The following is a 21,692-nucleotide window of genomic DNA, read 5'->3' as shown; positions in this document are numbered from 1 at the left end:
AGCAGTTGTATAGCGTATGACCTAGTAAGAAAATAATACCGTAATATAAACATAAGGAGTTTCCGTCCTTTGCTCATTTTGTTCAGGGGCAGTAAACGGTTTATGAAGCTACACACGGGGTGTAGAAGAGCGACATAATTGCTTATAGAAAATAACCATTGTCACGGTGCACTGACGTTATGTGTATGTAACTATCAATGTGTGTGTAAACTAGTCAGATGTCTGGAGGTATTTGTTACCGGGGACCATAAGGGGTTCACATCTGCTTTGTTGAGCCAGAAGCAGTCACCACCACAGGGTAAAAGATAGAGGATGGATGGGGGGGTACATTATAGCTCAGTCAAGACCGAGTGGGTGGCTCTCAAAAGAGCCTTTGTGTAACGGGGCACCGGAGTGCGGATCTGCAGTTTTACTTCTTCTTAGGAGCTGTCTTCTTGGGCTTCGCTGCTTTCTTAGCCGGGCTCTTGGTCACTTTAGGCTTCGCTGCCTTCTTGGCCACTTTAGGCTTAGCCGCCTTCTTGGCCGGGCTCTTGGTCACTTTAGGCTTCGCTGCCTTCTTGGCCGGGCTCTTGGCCACCTTCTTGGATTTCACAGCGACTTTTGGCTTCTTTGGGCTTTTTGCAGCCTTCTTGGCAACTGCCGGTTTTTTCGCCTTTTTAGGGCTCTTGGATGCGCTCGGAGCCTTCTTGGGGGACTTGGATACTTTCTTGGCTTTGGCCACTGCTGCCTTCTTCACCGCCTTGTCCTTGCTGTCCAACTGTTTCTTGTTCAGCTTAAAGGAGCCGGAGGCACCGCTGCCTTTCACCTGGATGAGGGTTTCTTTGGTCACCAAGCTCTTGATCGCCAACTTCAGGCGGCTGTTGTTCTTCTCCACATCGTATCCTCCGGCAGCCAGAGCTTTCTTCACAGCGGCCAGGGAAATCCCATTACGCTCCTTGGATGCAGCTGCCACCTTTACAATCTGCTCAGACACGCTGGGACCGGACGCTTTGCTGCTCTTCATGGATCCTGCTGAAGCTGCTTTCTTGGGCCGCTTACTCTTGGCGGGGGCCTCTGCTGGAGGAGCAGGCGCTGCGGCTGGGACTGGCTCAGACATCCTCCAATACAAATGACTATGACTCTATGCTCAAACTGACACGTTTAGTGGTAGGACTTGTTCAACCAAGAATTTATATACAGCTCAGGGATATGCGGCCATTGGCTGAGATAAAGAACCAGCCGCTGTGTTTATTGGTGGATAGCGAAGCCACGCCCACTATTCCTTCTCTGCAGTTCCAGGATGTCTGCGATCTCTTTTGTGTTTCTTTTGAGGGAAGTAATGAGACCTTTATAGGACATATGATAGTGTCTGCTCGTTCTCCAGCTTGTCAGCTGTAAATCATGTGCTGACATTTGCTGCTGAGTAAGCTTATCAAAGGTACTAAAAACATATCCGACCTCTTTACCATCTACAACGGGTCTCATCTCTCTTATCCATACATTAATGGCAGGGTCCTACCAGATAACTCTCAATAGATGATTACCAGCAGCCTAGAGCTTGAGATAGTCAGCTGCCACAGGTAGAAACGACTGCAGATGTTCACAGACAAACACAGCTTGTTGTGTTCAGGTCATCTCAACAACCCCTTGCGGTCTGCGGGAACTGCTGGTAACTTGTCCAGCTTCCCTTCATCCCCTTCAGTTGGCATTGGGAGGAAGGGAACATTAATCGAATTTTTGCTAAGCAAACCACCTGATGTAATGAAAAGGCATTGTCCAGGGCTATTATAGCCACCTACGTATTCGGATATATAGTGACCCCAGGTCACCAGTGGTTTGGTTTTGTGCGGGAAAAATGTCTGAAACAATCAAAGCCTCCAGCAGAGGCCTCGGCCGTGGAGACTCCAAGAAGAGCAGGAAAACATTGGATCACAAATACAAATAATTGCACAGTGATTTCAGATCGATAATTTAAAACCCGTGTTTGTCATTATCAACAAGGCATAAATATAGATCTACAAAAGTGATTATATTCCCTGACGTGGTTCGAATCCTTTTACTATCCCTAGTTATTATCCCTCTCGTCTTCGCTGAATGTGATGCAATGGCACCCCCGTGTGGTCAATGTGGATAGCTTTTTTACATACATTGTAATTATCGTGACTGGAAACACTTAATTTTTTATTATTACACATCATTTAATTCGAGAGCTTGCCAGGCCTTCTTAAGTTATAATAATATATAATATTAAAAATTACGAGTCAAGTAATAAGCAAAGAATTTAGGCGGGCATTTTGAAAGTTAAGACGCAGTTTTTAAGCCAATCAATTTGAAGGGCGTTCTTAACTCATCCAATTGCATTGCAGCACACTGTATAAATAGGATTGTTAAGAATCTGCATCTTATATTCTTTATAGAATCAGTAGAACTATGGCCAGGACCAAGCAGACCGCTCGTAAGTCCACCGGTGGGAAAGCTCCCCGCAAGCAGCTGGCAACTAAAGCCGCCCGGAAGAGCGCCCCAGCTACCGGTGGTGTGAAGAAACCTCACCGTTACCGGCCAGGCACCGTCGCTCTGAGGGAGATCCGCCGCTACCAGAAGTCCACTGAGCTGTTGATCCGCAAGCTGCCCTTCCAGCGCTTGGTGCGGGAGATCGCCCAGGACTTCAAGACCGACCTGCGCTTCCAGAGCTCGGCTGTCATGGCTCTGCAAGAGGCCAGCGAGGCTTATCTGGTGGGGCTCTTCGAGGACACCAACCTGTGCGCCATCCACGCTAAGAGGGTGACCATCATGCCCAAAGACATCCAGCTGGCCCGCAGGATCCGAGGGGAGAGGGCATAAGGACTCGGCACTGACTTACACACAGCACAAAGGCTCTTTTCAGAGCCACCAAATCTTTCTCTAAACGAGCTGCAGCATTATTCTGTGTAGTAACATTTTAATCAGAAGTTATTATCTATGTGTAAAATCTCTGCATTTTGTTTGCCGATGTGGATTCTAATTACACATATTCTATATGATCAGCGCGATTAGATAATTAACACTGGGCCGTTGTTGTCCACGTCTGACTCGTTTCCTTTGTTCCCTCTGGTAATACTGTGCAATTCACGGGAATCCGTCAACATTCCCCTCCCAAAGCCAACAGCCTTTTACACAATATCTCGGGAAAAGGTGGGTGGCTCCAAAGAGCAAGCGGGTTCCGGGTTAGTGATTCACTTGCACATCCACCCAAATATGGCAAGCAGCATGTGGGGGTATAAATTAGTAGACGCATGCTGTAAACAGATTAGACCGCTCAATTTATACACGGGATGAAATCGATGTGGCCCCATTATAGCTAATATAAATTACAGACTGAACGATGACGTCGATAATCACAGTATTGTGCAGAAACAAGTAATCATAGGTGTGTGTGTAACGTGATATTAGGGAGCTAAACCTCTCACGGTCCTGGACATTAGTCGTACAGCTCTTTACAGACATGGTGGGCGGCCCTTAGAAGGGCCTTTGTGGTTTGTAATGGGATAGACAAAGAAATTAGCCTCCGAATCCGTACAGAGTGCGACCCTGACGTTTCAGGGCATACACGACATCCATGGCTGTGACAGTCTTTCTCTTTGCGTGCTCTGTGTAAGTGACGGCATCACGGATCACATTCTCCAGGAAGACCTTCAAGACACCGCGGGTTTCCTCGTAGATGAGCCCAGAGATGCGCTTCACACCTCCCCTACGAGCTAAACGACGGATAGCTGGTTTAGTGATGCCCTGGATGTTATCACGGAGAACCTTCCTGTGCCTCTTAGCACCGCCTTTCCCGAGCCCCTTGCCTCCTTTACCGCGTCCAGACATGATGTAACTTTCAGTCAAAAATGTTCCAACTGATACAGTTTAGCTGCGCAACAAGCTTCTTTTATGCAGCTGGGTCGGACCTGATAGGGGACATAAGAGGAAGGGGGCGTGTCCAGTAGGCAGCGGTTCTTTGTACGTTGTGTGACGCGGGCTTCGGTTCCCCCCTTATCACTGATTCGCTGAGCGCTCAACCGTTTGCGAATTTAAAATTCCCGCTCAGTCGCTCCTATTGTTTGCAGTGTATAGCTTACGAAGTAAAGCAATTTAATGTCTCCTTTAATTGATCGATTGTACATGGCTGTGTGCGCGGTTTTTGGTTGTTTGACTGCATATTATGTAAATGTAAAACATTCTAGTGGTTTAAGCTACAAGATAATCATTATGATAGTTCACAATGTAGTATTTGTAGTAAAAACCCAAAGACTAATCCTCTACAAAGTAAGCTGAGCAAAATATGTTCGCTGGCATCTGTGTACTTCTCTGGCTTTATCAAATTCCTTCTCTTAATTATTTTTCAACACCAAGAGCAGGGTGCTGGGCATAGTTGAGATGTATATTTAGTCTGCTTGCAGCCTCTCATGCCCATATTGAAGGTACCTTGACTCAGCACTGTCCATTCATTCTGTAACACAGGCTGCAAAGTAACAAACACATATTACTATATATTATTTTTAATTAATTTTATAGCTTGAGATCTCTCAAGATACATAAACAAGTTTTTGATCACAAGTCAAACTGCATCTTACAGTGGTCTCCACCTGCACACAGTGGATACAGACATGTTGGGGGTAAACCAATATACATGAACAATGCAGCCTTCAGTGCAACATCAATTAATTAGGAACAAGAGGAATCTCTGTACTTCAGGCCTCAGTGGTCACTACCTACTGGTCACTTGATATCTTGTATTCTCATGAATATTAGTTCAGGAAACAACATGGCTGCCTCACTGCATACATGAAGGGTGTAATTTAAAGAGGACCTGTCATGTTTTACAAGCCTGTTTCACATGGGAGTGATCAACATACTAAGAACATACCGAGCAGCGATCTGTCCCTCCAGATGAGATCAACATGTCAGCCGGGCTGTTTACCACACTGGCCGGGTTGTTCAACGTGATAACCACCAACACCATGGAAGCAATTGATTCTGGAGGGACAGTCCTGCCGTCCCACATTTAAGGACTTTTGTCCTGATTCGGTGACAGTTGGGAGATATGTCCCACTGAGTGATGCCCCTTCAATGTCACAAGTACTAGTGGCCGGTGTGTGCAGCACCTAAGGGATGTTTTTAGGGGAGCAGGCTGGGGACGTCCCAGCACTTCCAAAGCCAATGGGGCATATTTAAGAAAGCACAATAGTGCTCTTACCGTGAAATTAAGGTCCCTCTGTGTCCTCCGCATATTTATAAAGGGTGCATCGTAGCAGATATCGTGGATATATGCTGCTTTGCACTCCTCTACGTTTTTGGGAGCAGTCACCGAATAGTATGGTGACTTCTCTTGGCCGTAATCTAACATGTTCCGAAAAAAACTATTTTTTGGGGGGAAACTTGTCTTGATAATGTACGCCAGCTGAAGCTGGCGCTTATTATCATAAATGTCAGATTTCAGTGCTGTCAGATTTCAGTGCTGTCAGCTCTGGTCCGAAGAGCAGAGCTGGACAGCGCATGTGTGGAGGGATCACATGATCCCTCGCTGTCATTCACCGCTGTCTCTGCAACTATAGTTGCAGAGACAGATCGGGGATGTTTTTTTTTTGCGCATGTGCAGTTTTTCGAACTGCACATGCGCAGTTCCAGAGTAAAGAAAAATGAAGAACACCTGGAGGAGATCCGTGGACACCGCATTCGGAAGAGGCGGGGTAAGTGTGATTTTTTTTTATCACAGGAACAGCAGTTTATCGCAACTGCTGCTTCTGTGATCCGTTTTTAATAAATCTGAGAAATAGTTCAATCCTTATCCATGCGATAAGGATTGATAACTATTGTTCATTTTTGCCGATGATTGATAAATGTGCCCCAATGTGAGGTGACCATGGCCCTTCCTTGTGCGCACACAATAACACTTTATTACATTACCTGCTTCCAATTCCTTCCGCCTTCTATCCAAACTACATCTCCCAGAATGCAGCTCGGCATTGACAAGGGTTGCCGGGAAAGCGGGCTCTATAATAAAGCGGACATCTCAGCCACAAGTAGCTTATTGGACAGCAGGTGGCGATGTTGTAATACTAAACTAGCTGAGAAGTAATTTCTCTCATGAATGGTGTTTCTACTTTATAACGTGTTTGTTTCAAGTTTCACAAGAACTTTATAAGCATTAAAGCACCATTATAAAATTAAACAACACTTTTTTTTCCATTTAAAAGCAAAGTAATATAGTTTCAGAGACGACACAAAACAGGAGAGGAAGGGTTTTAGTATCACATTATTTATACTAATTTCATGTTTAAGAGGTATAGAAATACTCTTCTAGTTTTTTTCTTCCCATTAATTCACTGCTAAATCTAAATATTGTATTTACAATTTTTATCACTGAAATAAATAAAAGTTTAATTCGGGCTGCATTTGGATGGACCATTGATGAGGCTGAAGAATACACCATCATACCCAGACCACCAAACTCTCCTTTACTGAAATTCAAAACTGAGGGAAGAGATACACAAATTAAACTGTTGCGGTACTGTAAGTCTCAGTGTAGAAGGGTATCCTGAGGAAGACAGCACTGGAGCCAACAAGGAGGTTAAAAAAGAAGAGGATTCTGCTTACTAGACCTCTGATCAAGGGCAGGTAAGTCTGGGCTCCCGTACGCTCTCACCGGGATTGACAACAGCGAATCTGAACATGATAGCGGTCAGCCAATCAATGACCAGCCAGTCCCGGCTCTTAGTCGACCATTTGAATTTTGCTGAGTCCAGCGCAGCCTGAAGAGGACAGAGTCACTTCAATCAATTTCAGCACCGAACAGGAGAAGAGGCACCATTGGCTGGAAGGACTGGAAGAAGTGGAAACGGTTGGAGAACATCTGATTCCTGCGCGGAGCAGGTAACTATGATTTACATAATGTGGGCACATCTATAGGCACTAGGACCGTGGAGTAGATAGTCATGTACAAGGCCCGGGGGCTTTTTAGGTGTATTTCAAGACATTAATATTTGGGGTACAATTGGCCAGGCCATGACCCTGGGGGCCGGGGTGGATTCAGGCTTGGAGCCTGTCCTGCATTTATTAGGTTTAGAGCCTAGGTTGGGCACGTGAGTCAGGCTTAGAGCCTGTAGCCATACAATAATTTGGCACTATGCCTACGTCTGTATCACCACTAACCACCAGGGACTGTTCCCCTCGCTCGTAAGATCCGTTTAGAGATACGTGCCCACTAGCATAGAATCCACTGTCACCACCATGTTTACACCAAGCTGTCCGCATGTAAGTAAGAGGGGTATACGCACTGTTACCCCAATCGTACTATTTGTGTTTCTGTGTTTTGCCCTCACAGCTGCTGAGAAGCAGAGTACACGGCCATCAAAGAGACATGACGCTCCAGGTGAGTGGTCTCTGTCTTTGCTGTTTGTTTGTTCTTGTGTGTTTTGTGCTGGTTTCTGGCAGGGTGTTTTGCCGATCGGTGCCTATGGATAGGTAGAACCTGAGTATGGCAAGACCGTGAGGAATCAAAGATAATTAATACACCCCCATGTGGTGCCTGTTTGCGGATATCCCTGTGGTCAGAGCTGGATTAAGGTTCTGGTGGGCCTGGGGCACTTAAGACAGGGGTGTCCCCTATTGTCTGATATGGTCTTCATTTTAGACAAATAAACAGGCAATACTGTGTGCACTACTGATAGGTGCACGCATCTCTGATATCACGAGCAGTACAGTGTGAAGCAGGACTTACCTCCCCACTGTCCTTGCAGACAGACCAAATTCTGACTAAGCGAGACAGTCACCCAAATTCTGCGCTGCCCCATCATCTTCAGGACAGTTGGCAGATGGTCGTGCTCTCTCCTACCTGATCTTGTCACATTCCACCACCTGCGGCTGCTGGTGTCTTTAGATCAGTTGCTGCTTGTGTGGATTCTGGGATGTCGGGGCCCTATATGGGGGGGGGGGGGGGGACGGGTACATAAAGTTTAGGAGTCCCCAAACAGTTCCATTAATAAATCCATAGCACCCCCTTTAATAATTAGGCCTCCCTCCCTGCAACCAGCCCTACATTTGAAATTAAGTAAAATGAATACAATTCACATTTAATAAAAAGGGTGTGCACCGGCCACTTTTAGTGTTTTGAGTTCTGATTAGCTTTAGGTTTTGGGTTCTGATTTGTTTTGCCAAAACACCCGACTCAAGGTTTTGGTTCTGATTTAGGGTTTTCGGCTCTGAATTTTTATTTTTTTTTAAGAATAAAAACTGGTTTTTTTTGTTGTTTTTCACTCCTACGCTATTATTAACCTCTATAACATTCAATAACAATAATTTCCACTGATTTCCAGTCTATTCTAAACACCTCACACCTCTCAATATTGTTTTAAGGCCAAAAGGTTGCACCGAGATAGCTGGATGTCTAAGCTAAGCGGCACAAGTGGGCGGCACAAACACGTGGCCCATCTAGTAGTGGCACTGCAGTGGCAGACTGGATGGCAGTTTGAAAAACTAGGCTCCAAAGAGCACATAATGCCAAAAAAAGAGGTGCAAGATGGAATTGTCCTTGGGCCCTCCCACCCACCCTTATGTTGTTGAAATAGGACATGCACACTTTAACAAACCAATCATTTCAGCGACAGGGCCTACCAAACAACTGTGGCTGAAATGATTGGTTTGTTTGGGCCCCAACACCAAAAAAGCTATTCATCTCTCCCTGTACAAACTAAACAGGCTCTACTGAGGCAAGATGTCGTCCTCATCCTCAACCTCTGATTCCTCTCCCCCTACAGTGTGTACTTCCTCCTCCTCCTCACACATTATCAATTTGTCCCCGCTGGACTCCACAACCACAGGTCCCTCTGTACTATCTGGAGGGCAGTGCTGTACTTGATTGAGGAATTGATAATTCATTTTTATGAACATCATTTTTTTTAACGTTCTGAGGAAGCAACCTCCTTCGCCGCTCACTGACCAGGTTCCCCGCTGCGCTAAAAACTCTTTCCGAGTACACACTGGAGGGGGGACAACTAAGGTAAAATACAGCCAGTTTGTACAGGGGCTTCCAAACTGCCTTTTTTTTCCTGCCAGTAAGAATATGGACTGTGTGACATGTCTACTTGGATGGTGTCAGCAAAGTAATCCTCCACCATTTTTTCATTTGTGACAGCATCCAATGCAGCTGATCGAGATTGTGTTGGAAATTGACGAGGAGGGTTTTGCTGGTGTGCATACATCAGGACCAAGGGATTTAGGTGTCCCTAGACTGCTGACGGTCCTAGCCACAGTTCCTGAACTAAACACTGAATTATGAAGGTTATTCAGGTGACATATGAGGGAGGGTGTCCCTAGGTGGCCAAGATCCTTACCCCTGCTTAATTGAGCTTTACCTATGGCCATACATTTCTTGTCCGGATTGGGATATAAATAATTCCAGACCGAAGAGGTGGATTTCTTGGTCTTCTGGCCAGGCATGACAATGGGCTTTTTCTTCCCATGGACAACAACTGTTCCCCCCCCCCCCCTGGTGGCTCATTTAAGATAACCAATTCAGCATCCTCCTCGTTAAGTTCCTCCTCAGCGCCAGCTACATCAATATCCTTATCCCGGTGTACAACATTGACACCTTCATTATCCAAACCTGGATCTACACTGTGGGTGATCCTTCCAGCATATGCAGAGGGCGTGCTGCAAATGGTGGTAGGAGCCACCTCTTCCCGTACAGTGATGGGAAGGTCAGGCTTCACAACCACTAACACCCTTGGACTCGCCTTGGGGATTTGTGATGTCATCTGTTTAAAAGGCAAAGTTGTTTGCTGTGCTGTTGATGACAGCTTAACTCTCTTAATTTTTTTTTTGGAGGGGGGGGAGGAGGAGGGCTTAGATCCTTGGGTGAAGCTAAATCATTTATCCTTAACACGGGCCAGGGCCTAAGCCGTTCCTTGCCACTCTGTGTCGTAAATGGCATATTGGCAAGTTTACGTTTCTTTTCAGATGTTTTTAATTTCCTTTTTTTGCTAATTTTAGTGAACTTTGGGTTTTTGGATTTTACATGCCCTCTACTAGGAGATTGGTAATCGGCCTTGGCAGACAACGTTGATGGCATTTCATCGTCTATGTCATGACTAATGGCAGCAGCTTCAGCATTAAGAGGAAGTGGGTCTTGATCTTTCCCTACTTTATCCTCCAAATTTGTGTACTCCATTATAGTTTAATTTCTGGTACCAATATTTCTGGCCTGCAAGAACAGTGAGCGTATTTCAATTTTGCATAATATTTCTGGACTGCAAGAACAGTGAACGTAGGAAAATATTGCAGTACTAATATTTCTGGACTGCAAGAACAGTGACCGTGAGTAAATATTGCAGTACTAATATTTCTGCACTGCAAGAACAGTGAAAGTATTTTAATTTTGCAGTACTATTATTTCTGGACTGCAAGAACAGTGAACGTAGGTAAATATTGCAGTACTAATATTTCTGCACTGCAAGAACAGTGAAATTATTTTAATTTTGCAGTACTAATATATCTGGACTGCAAGAACAGTGAACGTACGTAAATATTGCAGTACTAATATTTCTGGACTGCAAGTACAGTGAACGTACGTAAATATTGCAGTACTAATATTTTTGGACTGCAAGAACAGTGCATGCAGGTAAATATTGCAGTACTAATATTTCTGGACTGCAAGAACAGTGAACGTACGTAAATATTGCAGTACTAATATTTCTGGACTGCAAGAACAGTGAACGTACGTAAATATTGCAGTGCTAATATTTCTGGACTGCAAGTACAGTGAACGTACGTAAATATTGCAGTACTAATATTTTTGGACTGCAAGAACAGTGCATGTAGGTAAATATTGCAGTACTAATATTTCTGGACTGCAAGAACAGTGAATGTACATAAATATTGCAGTACTAATATTTCTGGACTGCAAGAACAGTGAACGTACGTAAATATTTCAGTACTAATATTTCTGGACTGCAAGAACAGTGAACGTAGGTAAATATTTAAGTACTAATATTTCTGGACTGCAGGAACAGTGACCGTAGGTAAATATTGCAGTACCAATATTTCTGGCCTGCAAGAACAGTGAACATAGGTGTATATTGCAGTACTAATATTTCTGGCCTGCAAGAACAGTGAACATATTTACATTTTACAGTACTAATATTTCTGGACTGCAAGAACAGTTAACATAGGTAATTATTGCAGTAATAATATTTCTGGACTGTAAGAACAGTGAACGTATTTTAATTTTGCAGTACTAATATTTCTGGACTGCAAGACAAGTGAACGTAGGTAATTATTGCAGTACTAATATTTCTGGCCTGCAAGAACAGTGAAATTATTTAAATTGTTGGTACTAATATTTCTGGACTGCAAGAACAGTTAACATAGGTAAATATTGCAGTACTAATATTTCTGGACAGCAAGAACAGAGAGCATAGGAAAATATTGCAGTACTAATATTTCTGGACTGCAAAAACAGTGAATGTATTTTAATTTTGCAGTACTAATATTTCTGGACTGCAGGAACAGTGATCGTAGGTAAATATTGCAGTACTAATATTTCTGGACTGCAGGAACAGTCACTGTAGGTAAATATTGCAGTCCCAATATTTTTGGCCTGCAAGAACAGTGAACATAGGTATATATTGCAGTACTAATGTTTCTGGACTGCAAGAACAGTGAACGTAGGTAAATATTGCAGTACTAATATTTCTGGACTGCAGGGACAGTGACCGTAGGTGAATATTGCAGTACTAATATTTCTGGACTGCAGGAACAGTCACCGTAAGTACATATTGCAGCACCAATATTTCTGGCCTGCAAGAACAGTGAACATAGGTATATATTGCAGTACTAATATTTCTGGACTGCAAGAACAGTGACCGTAGGTAAATATTCCAGTACTAATATTTCTGGACTGCAAGAACAGTGAACATAGGTCTATATTGCAGTACTAATATTTCTGGCCTGCAAGAACAGTGAACATATTTACATTTTACAGTACAAATATTTCTGGACTGCAAGAACAGTTAACATAGGTAATTATTGCAGTACTAATATTTCTGGACTGCAAGAACAGTGAACATAGGTAAATATTGCAGTACTAATATTTCTGGACTGTAAGGACAGTGAACGTATTTTAATTTTGCAGTACTAATATTTCTGGACTGCAAGAACAGTGAACGTATTTAAATTTTTTAGTACTAATATTTCTGGACTGCAAGAACAGTTAACATAGGTAAATATTGCAGTACTAATATTTCTGGCCTGCAAGAACAGTGAACGTATTTAAATTTTTTAGTACTAATATTTCTGGACGGCAAGAACAGCGAGCATAGGTAAATATTGCAGTACTAATATTTCTGGACTGCAAAAACAGTGATTGTATTTTAATTTTGCAGTACTATTATTTCTGGACTGCAAGAACAGTGAACGTAGGTAAATATTGCAGTAATAATATTTCTGGACTGCAGGAACAGTGACCGTAGGTAAATATTGCAGTACTAATATTTCTGGACTGCAGGAACAGTCACCGTAGGTAAATATTGCAGTACTAATATTTCTGGCCTGCAAGAACAGTGAACGTAGGTAAATATAGCAGTACTAATATTTCTGGACTGCAGGGACAGTGACCGTAGGTAAATATTGCAGTACTAATATTTCTGGACTGCAGGAACAGTCACCGTAGGTAAATATTGCAGTACTAATATTTCTGGCCTGCAAAAACAGTGAACATATTTACATTTTACAGTACTAATATTTCTGGACTGCAAGAACAGGTAACGTATGTAATTATTGCAGTACTAATATTTCTGGACTGCAAGAACAGTGAACATAGGTAAATATTGCAGTACTAATATTTCTGGACTGTAAGAACAGTGAAAGTATTTTAATTTTGCAGTACTAATATTTCTGGACTTCAAGACCAGTGAACGTAGGTAATTATTGCAGTACTAATATTTCTGGACTGCAAGAACAGTTAACATAGGTAAATATTGCAGTACTAATATTGCTGGACTGCAAGAACAGTGAACGTAGGTAAATATTGCAGTACTAATATTTCTGGCTTGCAAGAACAGTGAACATAGGTAAATATTGCAGTACTAATATTTCTGTACTGCAAGAAGAGTGAACTTAGGTAAATATTGCAGTACTAATATTTCTGGCCTGCAAGAACAGTGAACGTAGGTAAATATTGCAGTACTAATATTTCTGGACGACAAGAACAGCGAGCATAGGTGAATATTGCAGTAATAATATTTCTGGACTGCAAGAACAGTGAACATATTTTATTTTGCATAATATTTCATGACTGCAAGAACAGTGAACATAGGTAAATATTGCAGTACTAATATGTCTGGACGACAAGAACAGTGAGCATAGGTAAATATTGCAGTACTAATATTTCTGGACTGCAAAAACAGTGAATGTATTTTAATTTTGCAGTACTATTATTTCTGGTCTGCAAGAACAGTGGACGTAGGTAAATATTGCAGTACTAATATTTCTGGCCTGCAATAATAGTGAACGTAGGTAAATATTGCAGTACTAATATTTCTGGACTGCAGGAACAGTGACCATAGGTAAATATTGCAGTACTAATATTTCTGGACTGCAGGAACAGTCACCGTAGGTAAATATTGCAGTCCCAATATTTTTGGCCTGCAAGAACAGTGAACATAGGTATATATTGCAGTACTAATGTTTCTGGACTGCAAGAACAGTGAACGTAGGTAAATATTGCAGTACTAATATTTCTGGACAGCAGGGACAGTGACCGTAGGTAAATATTGCAGTACTAATATTTCTGGACTGCAAGAACAGTGAACGTAGGTAAATATTTAAGTACTAATATTTCTGGACTGCAGGAACAGTGACCGTAGGTAAATATTGCAGTACCAATATTTCTGGCCTGCAAGAACAGTGAACATAGGTGTATATTGCAGTACTAATATTTCTGGCCTGCAAGAACAGTGAACATATTTACATTTTACAGTACTAATATTTCTGGACTGCAAGAACAGTTAACATAGGTAATTATTGCAGTAATAATATTTCTGGACTGTAAGAACAGTGAACGTATTTTAATTTTGCAGTACTAATATTTCTGGACTGCAAGACAAGTGAACGTAGGTAATTATTGCAGTACTAATATTTCTGGCCTGCAAGAACAGTGAAATTATTTAAATTGTTGGTACTAATATTTCTGGACTGCAAGAACAGAGAGCATAGGTAAATATTGCAGTACTAATATTTCTGGACTGCAAAAACAGTGAATGTATTTTAATTTTGCAGTACTATTATTTCTGGACTGCAAGAACAGTGGACGTAGGTAAATATTGCAGTACTAATATTTCTGGCCTGCAATAATAGTGAACGTAGGTAAATATTGCAGTACTAATATTTCTGGACTGCAGGAACAGTGATCGTAGGTAAATATTGCAGTACTAATATTTCTGGACTGCAGGAACAGTCACTGTAGGTAAATATTGCAGTCCCAATATTTTTGGCCTGCAAGAACAGTGAACATAGGTATATATTGCAGTACTAATGTTTCTGGACTGCAAGAACAGTGAACGTAGGTAAATATTGCAGTACTAATATTTCTGGACTGCAGGGACAGTGACCGTAGGTGAATATTGCAGTACTAATATTTCTGGACTGCAGGAACAGTCACCGTAGGTACATATTGCAGCACCAATATTTCTGGCCTGCAAGAACAGTGAACATAGGTATATATTGCAGTACTAATATTTCTGGACTGCAAGAACAGTGACCGTAGGTAAATATTCCAGTACTAATATTTCTGGACTGCAAGAACAGTGAACATAGGTGTATATTGCAGTACTAATATTTCTGGCCTGCAAGAACAGTGAACATATTTACATTTTACAGTAGAAATATTTCTGGACTGCAAGAACAGTTAACATAGGTAATTATTGCAGTACTAATATTTCTGGACTGCAAGAACAGTGAACATAGGTAAATATTGCAGTACTAATATTTCTGGACTGTAAGAACAGTGAACATATTTACATTTTACAGTACAAATATTTCTGGACTGCAAGAACAGTTAACATAGGTAATTATTGCAGTACTAATATTTCTGGACTGCAAGAACAGTGAACATAGGTAAATATTGCAGTACTAATATTTCTGGACTGTAAGAACAGTGAACGTATTTTAATTTTGCAGTACTAATATTTCTGGACTGCAAGACAAGTAAACGTAGGTAATTATTGCATTACTAATATTTCTGGCCTGCAAGAACAGTGAACGTATTTAAATTTTTTAGTACTAATATTTCTGGACTGCAAGAACAGTTAACATAGGTAAATATTGCAGTACTAATATTTCTGGACGGCAAGAACAGCGAGCATAGGTAAATATTGCAGTACTAATATTTCTGGACTGCAAAAACAATGAATGTATTTTAATTTTGCAGTACTATTATTTCTGGACTGCAAGAACAGTGAACGTAGGTAAATATTGCAGTAATAATATTTCTGGACTGCAGGAACAGTCACCGTAGGTAAATATTGCAGTACTAATATTTCTGGACTGCAAGAACAGTCACCGTAGGTAAATATTGCAGTACTAATATTTCTGGCCTGCAAAAACAGTGAACATATTTACATTTTACAGTACTAATATTTCTGGACTGCAAGAACAGGTAACGTATGTAATTATTGCAGTACTAATATTTCTGGACTGCAAGAAAAGTGAACATATGTAAATATTGTAGTACTAATATTTCTGGACTGTAAGAACAGTGAACGTATTTTTGCAGTACTAATATTTCTGGACTTCAAGACAAGTGAACGTAGGTAATTATTGCAGTACTAATATTTCTGGCCTGCAAGAACAGTGAACGTATTTAAATTGTTTAGTACTAATATTTCTGGACTGCAAGAACAGTTAACATAGGTAAATATTGCAGTACTAATATTGCTGGACTGCAAGAACAGTGAACGTAGGTAAATATTGCAGTACTAATATTTCTGGCTTGCAAGAACAGTGAACATAGGTAAATATTGCAGTACTAATATTTCTGTACTGCAAGAAGAGTGAACTTAGGTAAATATTGCAGTACTAATATTTCTGGCCTGCAAGAACAGTGAACGTAGGTAAATATTGCAGTACTAATATTTCTGGACGACAAGAACAGCGAGCATAGGTGAATATTGCAGTAATAATATTTCTGGACTGCAAGAACAGTGAACATATTTTATTTTGCATAATATTTCATGACTGCAAGAACAGTGAACATAGGTAAATATTGCAGTACTAATATTTCTGGACGGCAAGAACAGTGAGCATAGGTAAATATTGCAGTACTAATATTTCTGGACTGCAAAAACAGTGAATGTATTTTAATTTTGCAGTACTAATATTTCTGGTCTGCAAGAACAGTGGACGTAGGTAAATATTGCAGTACTAATATTTCTGGCCTGCAAAAACAATGAATGTATTTTAATTTTGCAGTACTATTATTTCTGGACTGCAATAATAGTGAACGTAGGTAAATATTGCAGTACTAATATTTCTGGCCTGCAGGAACAGTGACCATAGGTAAATATTGCAGTACTAATATTTCTGGACTGCAGGAACAGTCACCGTAGGTAAATATTGCAGTCCCAATATTTTTGGCCTGCAAGAACAGTGAACATAGGTATATATTGCAGTACTAATGTTTCTGGACTGCAAGAACAGTGAACGTAGGTAAATATTGCAGTACTAATATTTCTGGACTGCAGGGACAGTGACCGTAGGTAAATATTGCAGTACTAATATTTCTGGACTGCAGGGACAGTGACCGTAGGTAAATATTTCAGTACTAATATTTCTGGACTGCAAGAACAGTGAACATAGGTGTATATTGCAGTACTAATATTTCTGGACTGTAAGAACAGTGAACGTATTTTAATTTTGCAGTACTAATATTTCTGGACTGCAAGACAAGTAAACGTAGGTAATTATTGCAGTACTAATATTTCTGGCCTGCAAGAACAGTGAACGTATTTAAATTTTTTAGTACTAATATTTCTGGACTGCAAGAACAGTTAACATAGGTAAATATTGCAGTACTAATATTTCTGGACGGCAAGAACAGCGAGCATAGGTAAATATTGCAGTACTAATATTTCTGGATTGCAAAAACAGTGAATGTATTTTAATTTTGCAGTACTATTATTTCTGGACTGCAAGAACAGTGAACGTAGGTAAATATTGCAGTAATAATATTTCTGGACTGCAGGAACAGTGACCGTAGGTAAATATTGCAGTACTAATATTTCTGGACTGCAGGAACAGTCACCGTAGGTAAATATTGCAGTACTAATATTTCTGGCCTGCAAGAACAGTGAACGTACGTAAATATAGCAGTACTAATATTTCTGGACTGCAGGGACAGTGACCGTAGGTAAATATTGCAGTACTAATATTTCTGGACTGCAGGAACAGTCACCGTAGGTAAATATTGCAGTACCAATATTTCTGGCCTGCAAGAGCAGTGAACATAGGTATATATTGCAGTACTAATATTTCTGGACTGCAAGAACAGTGACCGTAGGTAAATATTGCAGTACTAATATTTCTGGACTGCAAGAACAGTCACCGTAGGTAAATATTGCAGTACTAATATTTCTGGCCTGCAAAAACAGTGAACATATTTACATTTTACAGTACTAATATTTCTGGACTGCAAGAACAGGTAACGTATGTAATTATTGCAGTACTAATATTTCTGGACTGCAAGAACAGTGAACATATGTAAATATTGCAGTACTAATATTTCTGGACTGTAAGAACAGTGAAAGTATTTTAATTTTGCAGTACTAATATTTCTGGACTTCAAGACCAGTGAACGTAGGTAATTATTGCAGTACTAATATTTCTGGACTGCAAGAACAGTTAACATAGGTAAATATTGCAGTACTAATATTGCTGGACTGCAAGAACAGTGAACGTAGGTAAATATTGCAGTACTAATATTTCTGGCTTGCAAGAACAGTGAACATAGGTAAATATTGCAGTACTAATATTTCTGTACTGCAAGAAGAGTGAACTTAGGTAAATATTGCAGTACTAATATTTCTGGCCTGCAAGAACAGTGAACGTAGGTAAATATTGCAGTACTAATATTTCTGGACGACAAGAACAGCGAGCATAGGTGAATATTGCAGTAATAATATTTCTGGACTGCAAGAACAGTGAACATATTTTATTTTGCATAATATTTCATGACTGCAAGAACAGTGAACATAGGTAAATATTGCAGTACTAATATGTCTGGACGACAAGAACAGTGAGCATAGGTAAATATTGCAGTACTAATATTTCTGGACTGCAAAAACAGTGAATGTATTTTAATTTTGCAGTACTATTATTTCTGGTCTGCAAGAACAGTGGACGTAGGTAAATATTGCAGTACTAATATTTCTGGCCTGCAATAATAGTGAACGTAGGTAAATATTGCAGTACTAATATTTCTGGACTGCAGGAACAGTGACCATAGGTAAATATTGCAGTACTAATATTTCTGGACTGCAGGAACAGTGAACGTAGGTAAATATTTAAGTACTAATATTTCTGGACTGCAGGAACAGTGACCGTAGGTAAATATTGCAGTACCAATATTTCTGGCCTGCAAGAACAGTGAACATAGGTGTATATTGCAGTACTAATATTTCTGGCCTGCAAGAACAGTGAACATATTTACATTTTACAGTACTAATATTTCTGGACTGCAAGAACAGTTAACATAGGTAATTATTGCAGTAATAATATTTCTGGACTGTAAGAACAGTGAACGTATTTTAATTTTGCAGTACTAATATTTCTGGACTGCAAGACAAGTGAACGTAGGTAATTATTGCAGTACTAATATTTCTGGCCTGCAAGAACAGTGAAATTATTTAAATTGTTGGTACTAATATTTCTGGACTGCAAGAACAGAGAGCATAGGTAAATATTGCAGTACTAATATTTCTGGACTGCAAAAACAGTGAATGTATTTTAATTTTGCAGTACTATTATTTCTGGACTGCAAGAACAGTGGACGTAGGTAAATATTGCAGTACTAATATTTCTGGCCTGCAATAATAGTGAACGTAGGTAAATATTGCAGTACTAATATTTCTGGACTGCAGGAACAGTGATCGTAGGTAAATATTGCAGTACTAATATTTCTGGACTGCAGGAACAGTCACTGTAGGTAAATATTGCAGTCCCAATATTTTTGGCCTGCAAGAACAGTGAACATAGGTATATATTGCAGTACTAATGTTTCTGGACTGCAAGAACAGTGAACGTAGGTAAATATTGCAGTACTAATATTTCTGGACAGCAGGGACAGTGACCGTAGGTAAATATTGCAGTACTAATATTTCTGGACTGCAAGAACAGTGAACGTAGGTAAATATTTAAGTACTAATATTTCTGGACTGCAGGAACAGTGACCGTAGGTAAATATTGCAGTACCAATATTTCTGGCCTGCAAGAACAGTGAACATAGGTGTATATTGCAGTACTAATATTTCTGGCCTGCAAGAACAGTGAACATATTTACATTTTACAGTACTAATATTTCTGGACTGCAAGAACAGTTAACATAGGTAATTATTGCAGTAATAATATTTCTGGACTGTAAGAACAGTGAACGTATTTTAATTTTGCAGTACTAATATTTCTGGACTGCAAGACAAGTGAACGTAGGTAATTATTGCAGTACTAATATTTCTGGCCTGCAAGAACAGTGAAATTATTTAAATTGTTGGTACTAATATTTCTGGACTGCAAGAACAGAGAGCATAGGTAAATATTGCAGTACTAATATTTCTGGACTGCAAAAACAGTGAATGTATTTTAATTTTGCAGTACTATTATTTCTGGACTGCAAGAACAGTGGACGTAGGTAAATATTGCAGTACTAATATTTCTGGCCTGCAATAATAGTGAACGTAGGTAAATATTGCAGTACTAATATTTCTGGACTGCAGGAACAGTGATCGTAGGTAAATATTGCAGTACTAATATTTCTGGACTGCAGGAACAGTCACTGTAGGTAAATATTGCAGTCCCAATATTTTTGGCCTGCAAGAACAGTGAACATAGGTATATATTGCAGTACTAATGTTTCTGGACTGCAAGAACAGTGAACGTAGGTAAATATTGCAGTACTAATATTTCTGGACTGCAGGGACAGTGACCGTAGGTGAATATTGCAGTACTAATATTTCTGGACTGCAGGAACAGTCACCGTAGGTACATATTGCAGCACCAATATTTCTGGCCTGCAAGAACAGTGAACATAGGTATATATTGCAGTACTAATATTTCTGGACTGCAAGAACAGTGACCGTAGGTAAATATTCCAGTACTAATATTTCTGGACTGCAAGAACAGTGAACATAGGTGTATATTGCAGTACTAATATTTCTGGCCTGCAAGAACAGTGAACATATTTACATTTTACAGTAGAAATATTTCTGGACTGCAAGAACAGTTAACATAGGTAATTATTGCAGTACTAATATTTCTGGACTGCAAGAACAGTGAACATAGGTAAATATTGCAGTACTAATATTTCTGGACTGTAAGAACAGTGAACATATTTACATTTTACAGTACAAATATTTCTGGACTGCAAGAACAGTTAACATAGGTAATTATTGCAGTACTAATATTTCTGGACTGCAAGAACAGTGAACATAGGTAAATATTGCAGTACTAATATTTCTGGACTGTAAGAACAGTGAACGTATTTTAATTTTGCAGTACTAATATTTCTGGACTGCAAGACAAGTAAACGTAGGTAATTATTGCATTACTAATATTTCTGGCCTGCAAGAACAGTGAACGTATTTAAATTTTTTAGTACTAATATTTCTGGACTGCAAGAACAGTTAACATAGGTAAATATTGCAGTACTAATATTTCTGGACGGCAAGAACAGCGAGCATAGGTAAATATTGCAGTACTAATATTTCTGGACTGCAAAAACAGTGAATGTATTTTAATTTTGCAGTACTATTATTTCTGGACTGCAAGAACAGTGAACGTAGGTAAATATTGCAGTAATAATATTTCTGGACTGCAGGAACAGTCACCGTAGGTAAATATTGCAGTACTAATATTTCTGACTGCAAGAACAGTCACCGTAGGTAAATATTGCAGTACTAATATTTCTGGCCTGCAAAAACAGTGAACATATTTACATTTTACAGTACTAATATTTCTGGACTGCAAGAACAGGTAACGTATGTAATTATTGCAGTACTAATATTTCTGGACTGCAAGAAAAGTGAACATATGTAAATATTGTAGTACTAATATTCTGGACTGTAAGAACAGTGAAAGTATTTTAATTTTGCAGTACTAATATTTCTGGACTTCAAGACAAGTGAACGTAGGTAATTATTGCAGTACTAATATTTCTGGCCTGCAAGAACAGTGAACGTATTTAAATTGTTTAGTACTAATATTTCTGGACTGCAAGAACAGTTAACATAGGTAAATATTGCAGTACTAATATTGCTGGACTGCAAGAACAGTGAACGTAGGTAAATATTGCAGTACTAATATTTCTGGCTTGCAAGAACAGTGAACATAGGTAAATATTGCAGTACTAATATTTCTGTACTGCAAGAAGAGTGAACTTAGGTAAATATTGCAGTACTAATATTTCTGGCCTGCAAGAACAGTGAACGTAG

General features: G+C 39.9%; 3 protein-coding genes across 3 annotated transcripts; 1 reads left to right on the top strand and 2 right to left on the bottom strand.

Annotated features, from left to right (window-relative positions):
- The first annotated feature begins 191 nt into the window (after window positions 1-191).
- On the top strand, window positions 192-2,928 carry LOC142150288 (histone H3). Its single transcript, XM_075205498.1, has 2 exons — window positions 192-298; window positions 2,397-2,928. The coding sequence occupies exon 2, from the start codon at window positions 2,410-2,412 to the stop codon at window positions 2,818-2,820; it is 411 nt and encodes a 136-aa protein (XP_075061599.1). The 5' UTR covers window positions 192-298; window positions 2,397-2,409; the 3' UTR covers window positions 2,821-2,928.
- Window positions 209-1,130, bottom strand: LOC142150287 (histone H1-like). The gene has a single exon (XM_075205497.1). The coding sequence runs from the start codon at window positions 1,094-1,096 to the stop codon at window positions 410-412; it is 687 nt and encodes a 228-aa protein (XP_075061598.1). The 5' UTR covers window positions 1,097-1,130; the 3' UTR covers window positions 209-409.
- Window positions 2,929-3,516: 588 nt separating the features above from the next.
- LOC142150870 (histone H4) lies at window positions 3,517-3,828 on the bottom strand. The gene has a single exon (XM_075206043.1). It carries the CDS (start codon window positions 3,826-3,828, stop codon window positions 3,517-3,519), a length of 312 nt encoding a protein of 103 aa, XP_075062144.1.
- Window positions 3,829-21,692: the final 17,864 nt, after the last annotated feature.

Source organism: Mixophyes fleayi, chromosome 4 (assembly GCF_038048845.1).
Source record: "Mixophyes fleayi isolate aMixFle1 chromosome 4, aMixFle1.hap1, whole genome shotgun sequence".
Lineage (NCBI taxonomy): Eukaryota > Metazoa > Chordata > Amphibia > Anura > Limnodynastidae > Mixophyes > Mixophyes fleayi.
This window is presented reverse-complemented; position numbering and strand designations above follow the sequence as displayed.

Coding starts and splice junctions, on each gene's coding strand:
- LOC142150287 (XM_075205497.1), bottom strand. CDS start 1,096: ATGTCTGAGCCAGTCCCAGCCGCAGCGCCTGCTCCTCCAGCAGAGGCC.
- LOC142150288 (XM_075205498.1), top strand. CDS start 2,410: ATGGCCAGGACCAAGCAGACCGCTCGTAAGTCCACCGGTGGGAAAGCT.
- LOC142150870 (XM_075206043.1), bottom strand. CDS start 3,828: ATGTCTGGACGCGGTAAAGGAGGCAAGGGGCTCGGGAAAGGCGGTGCT.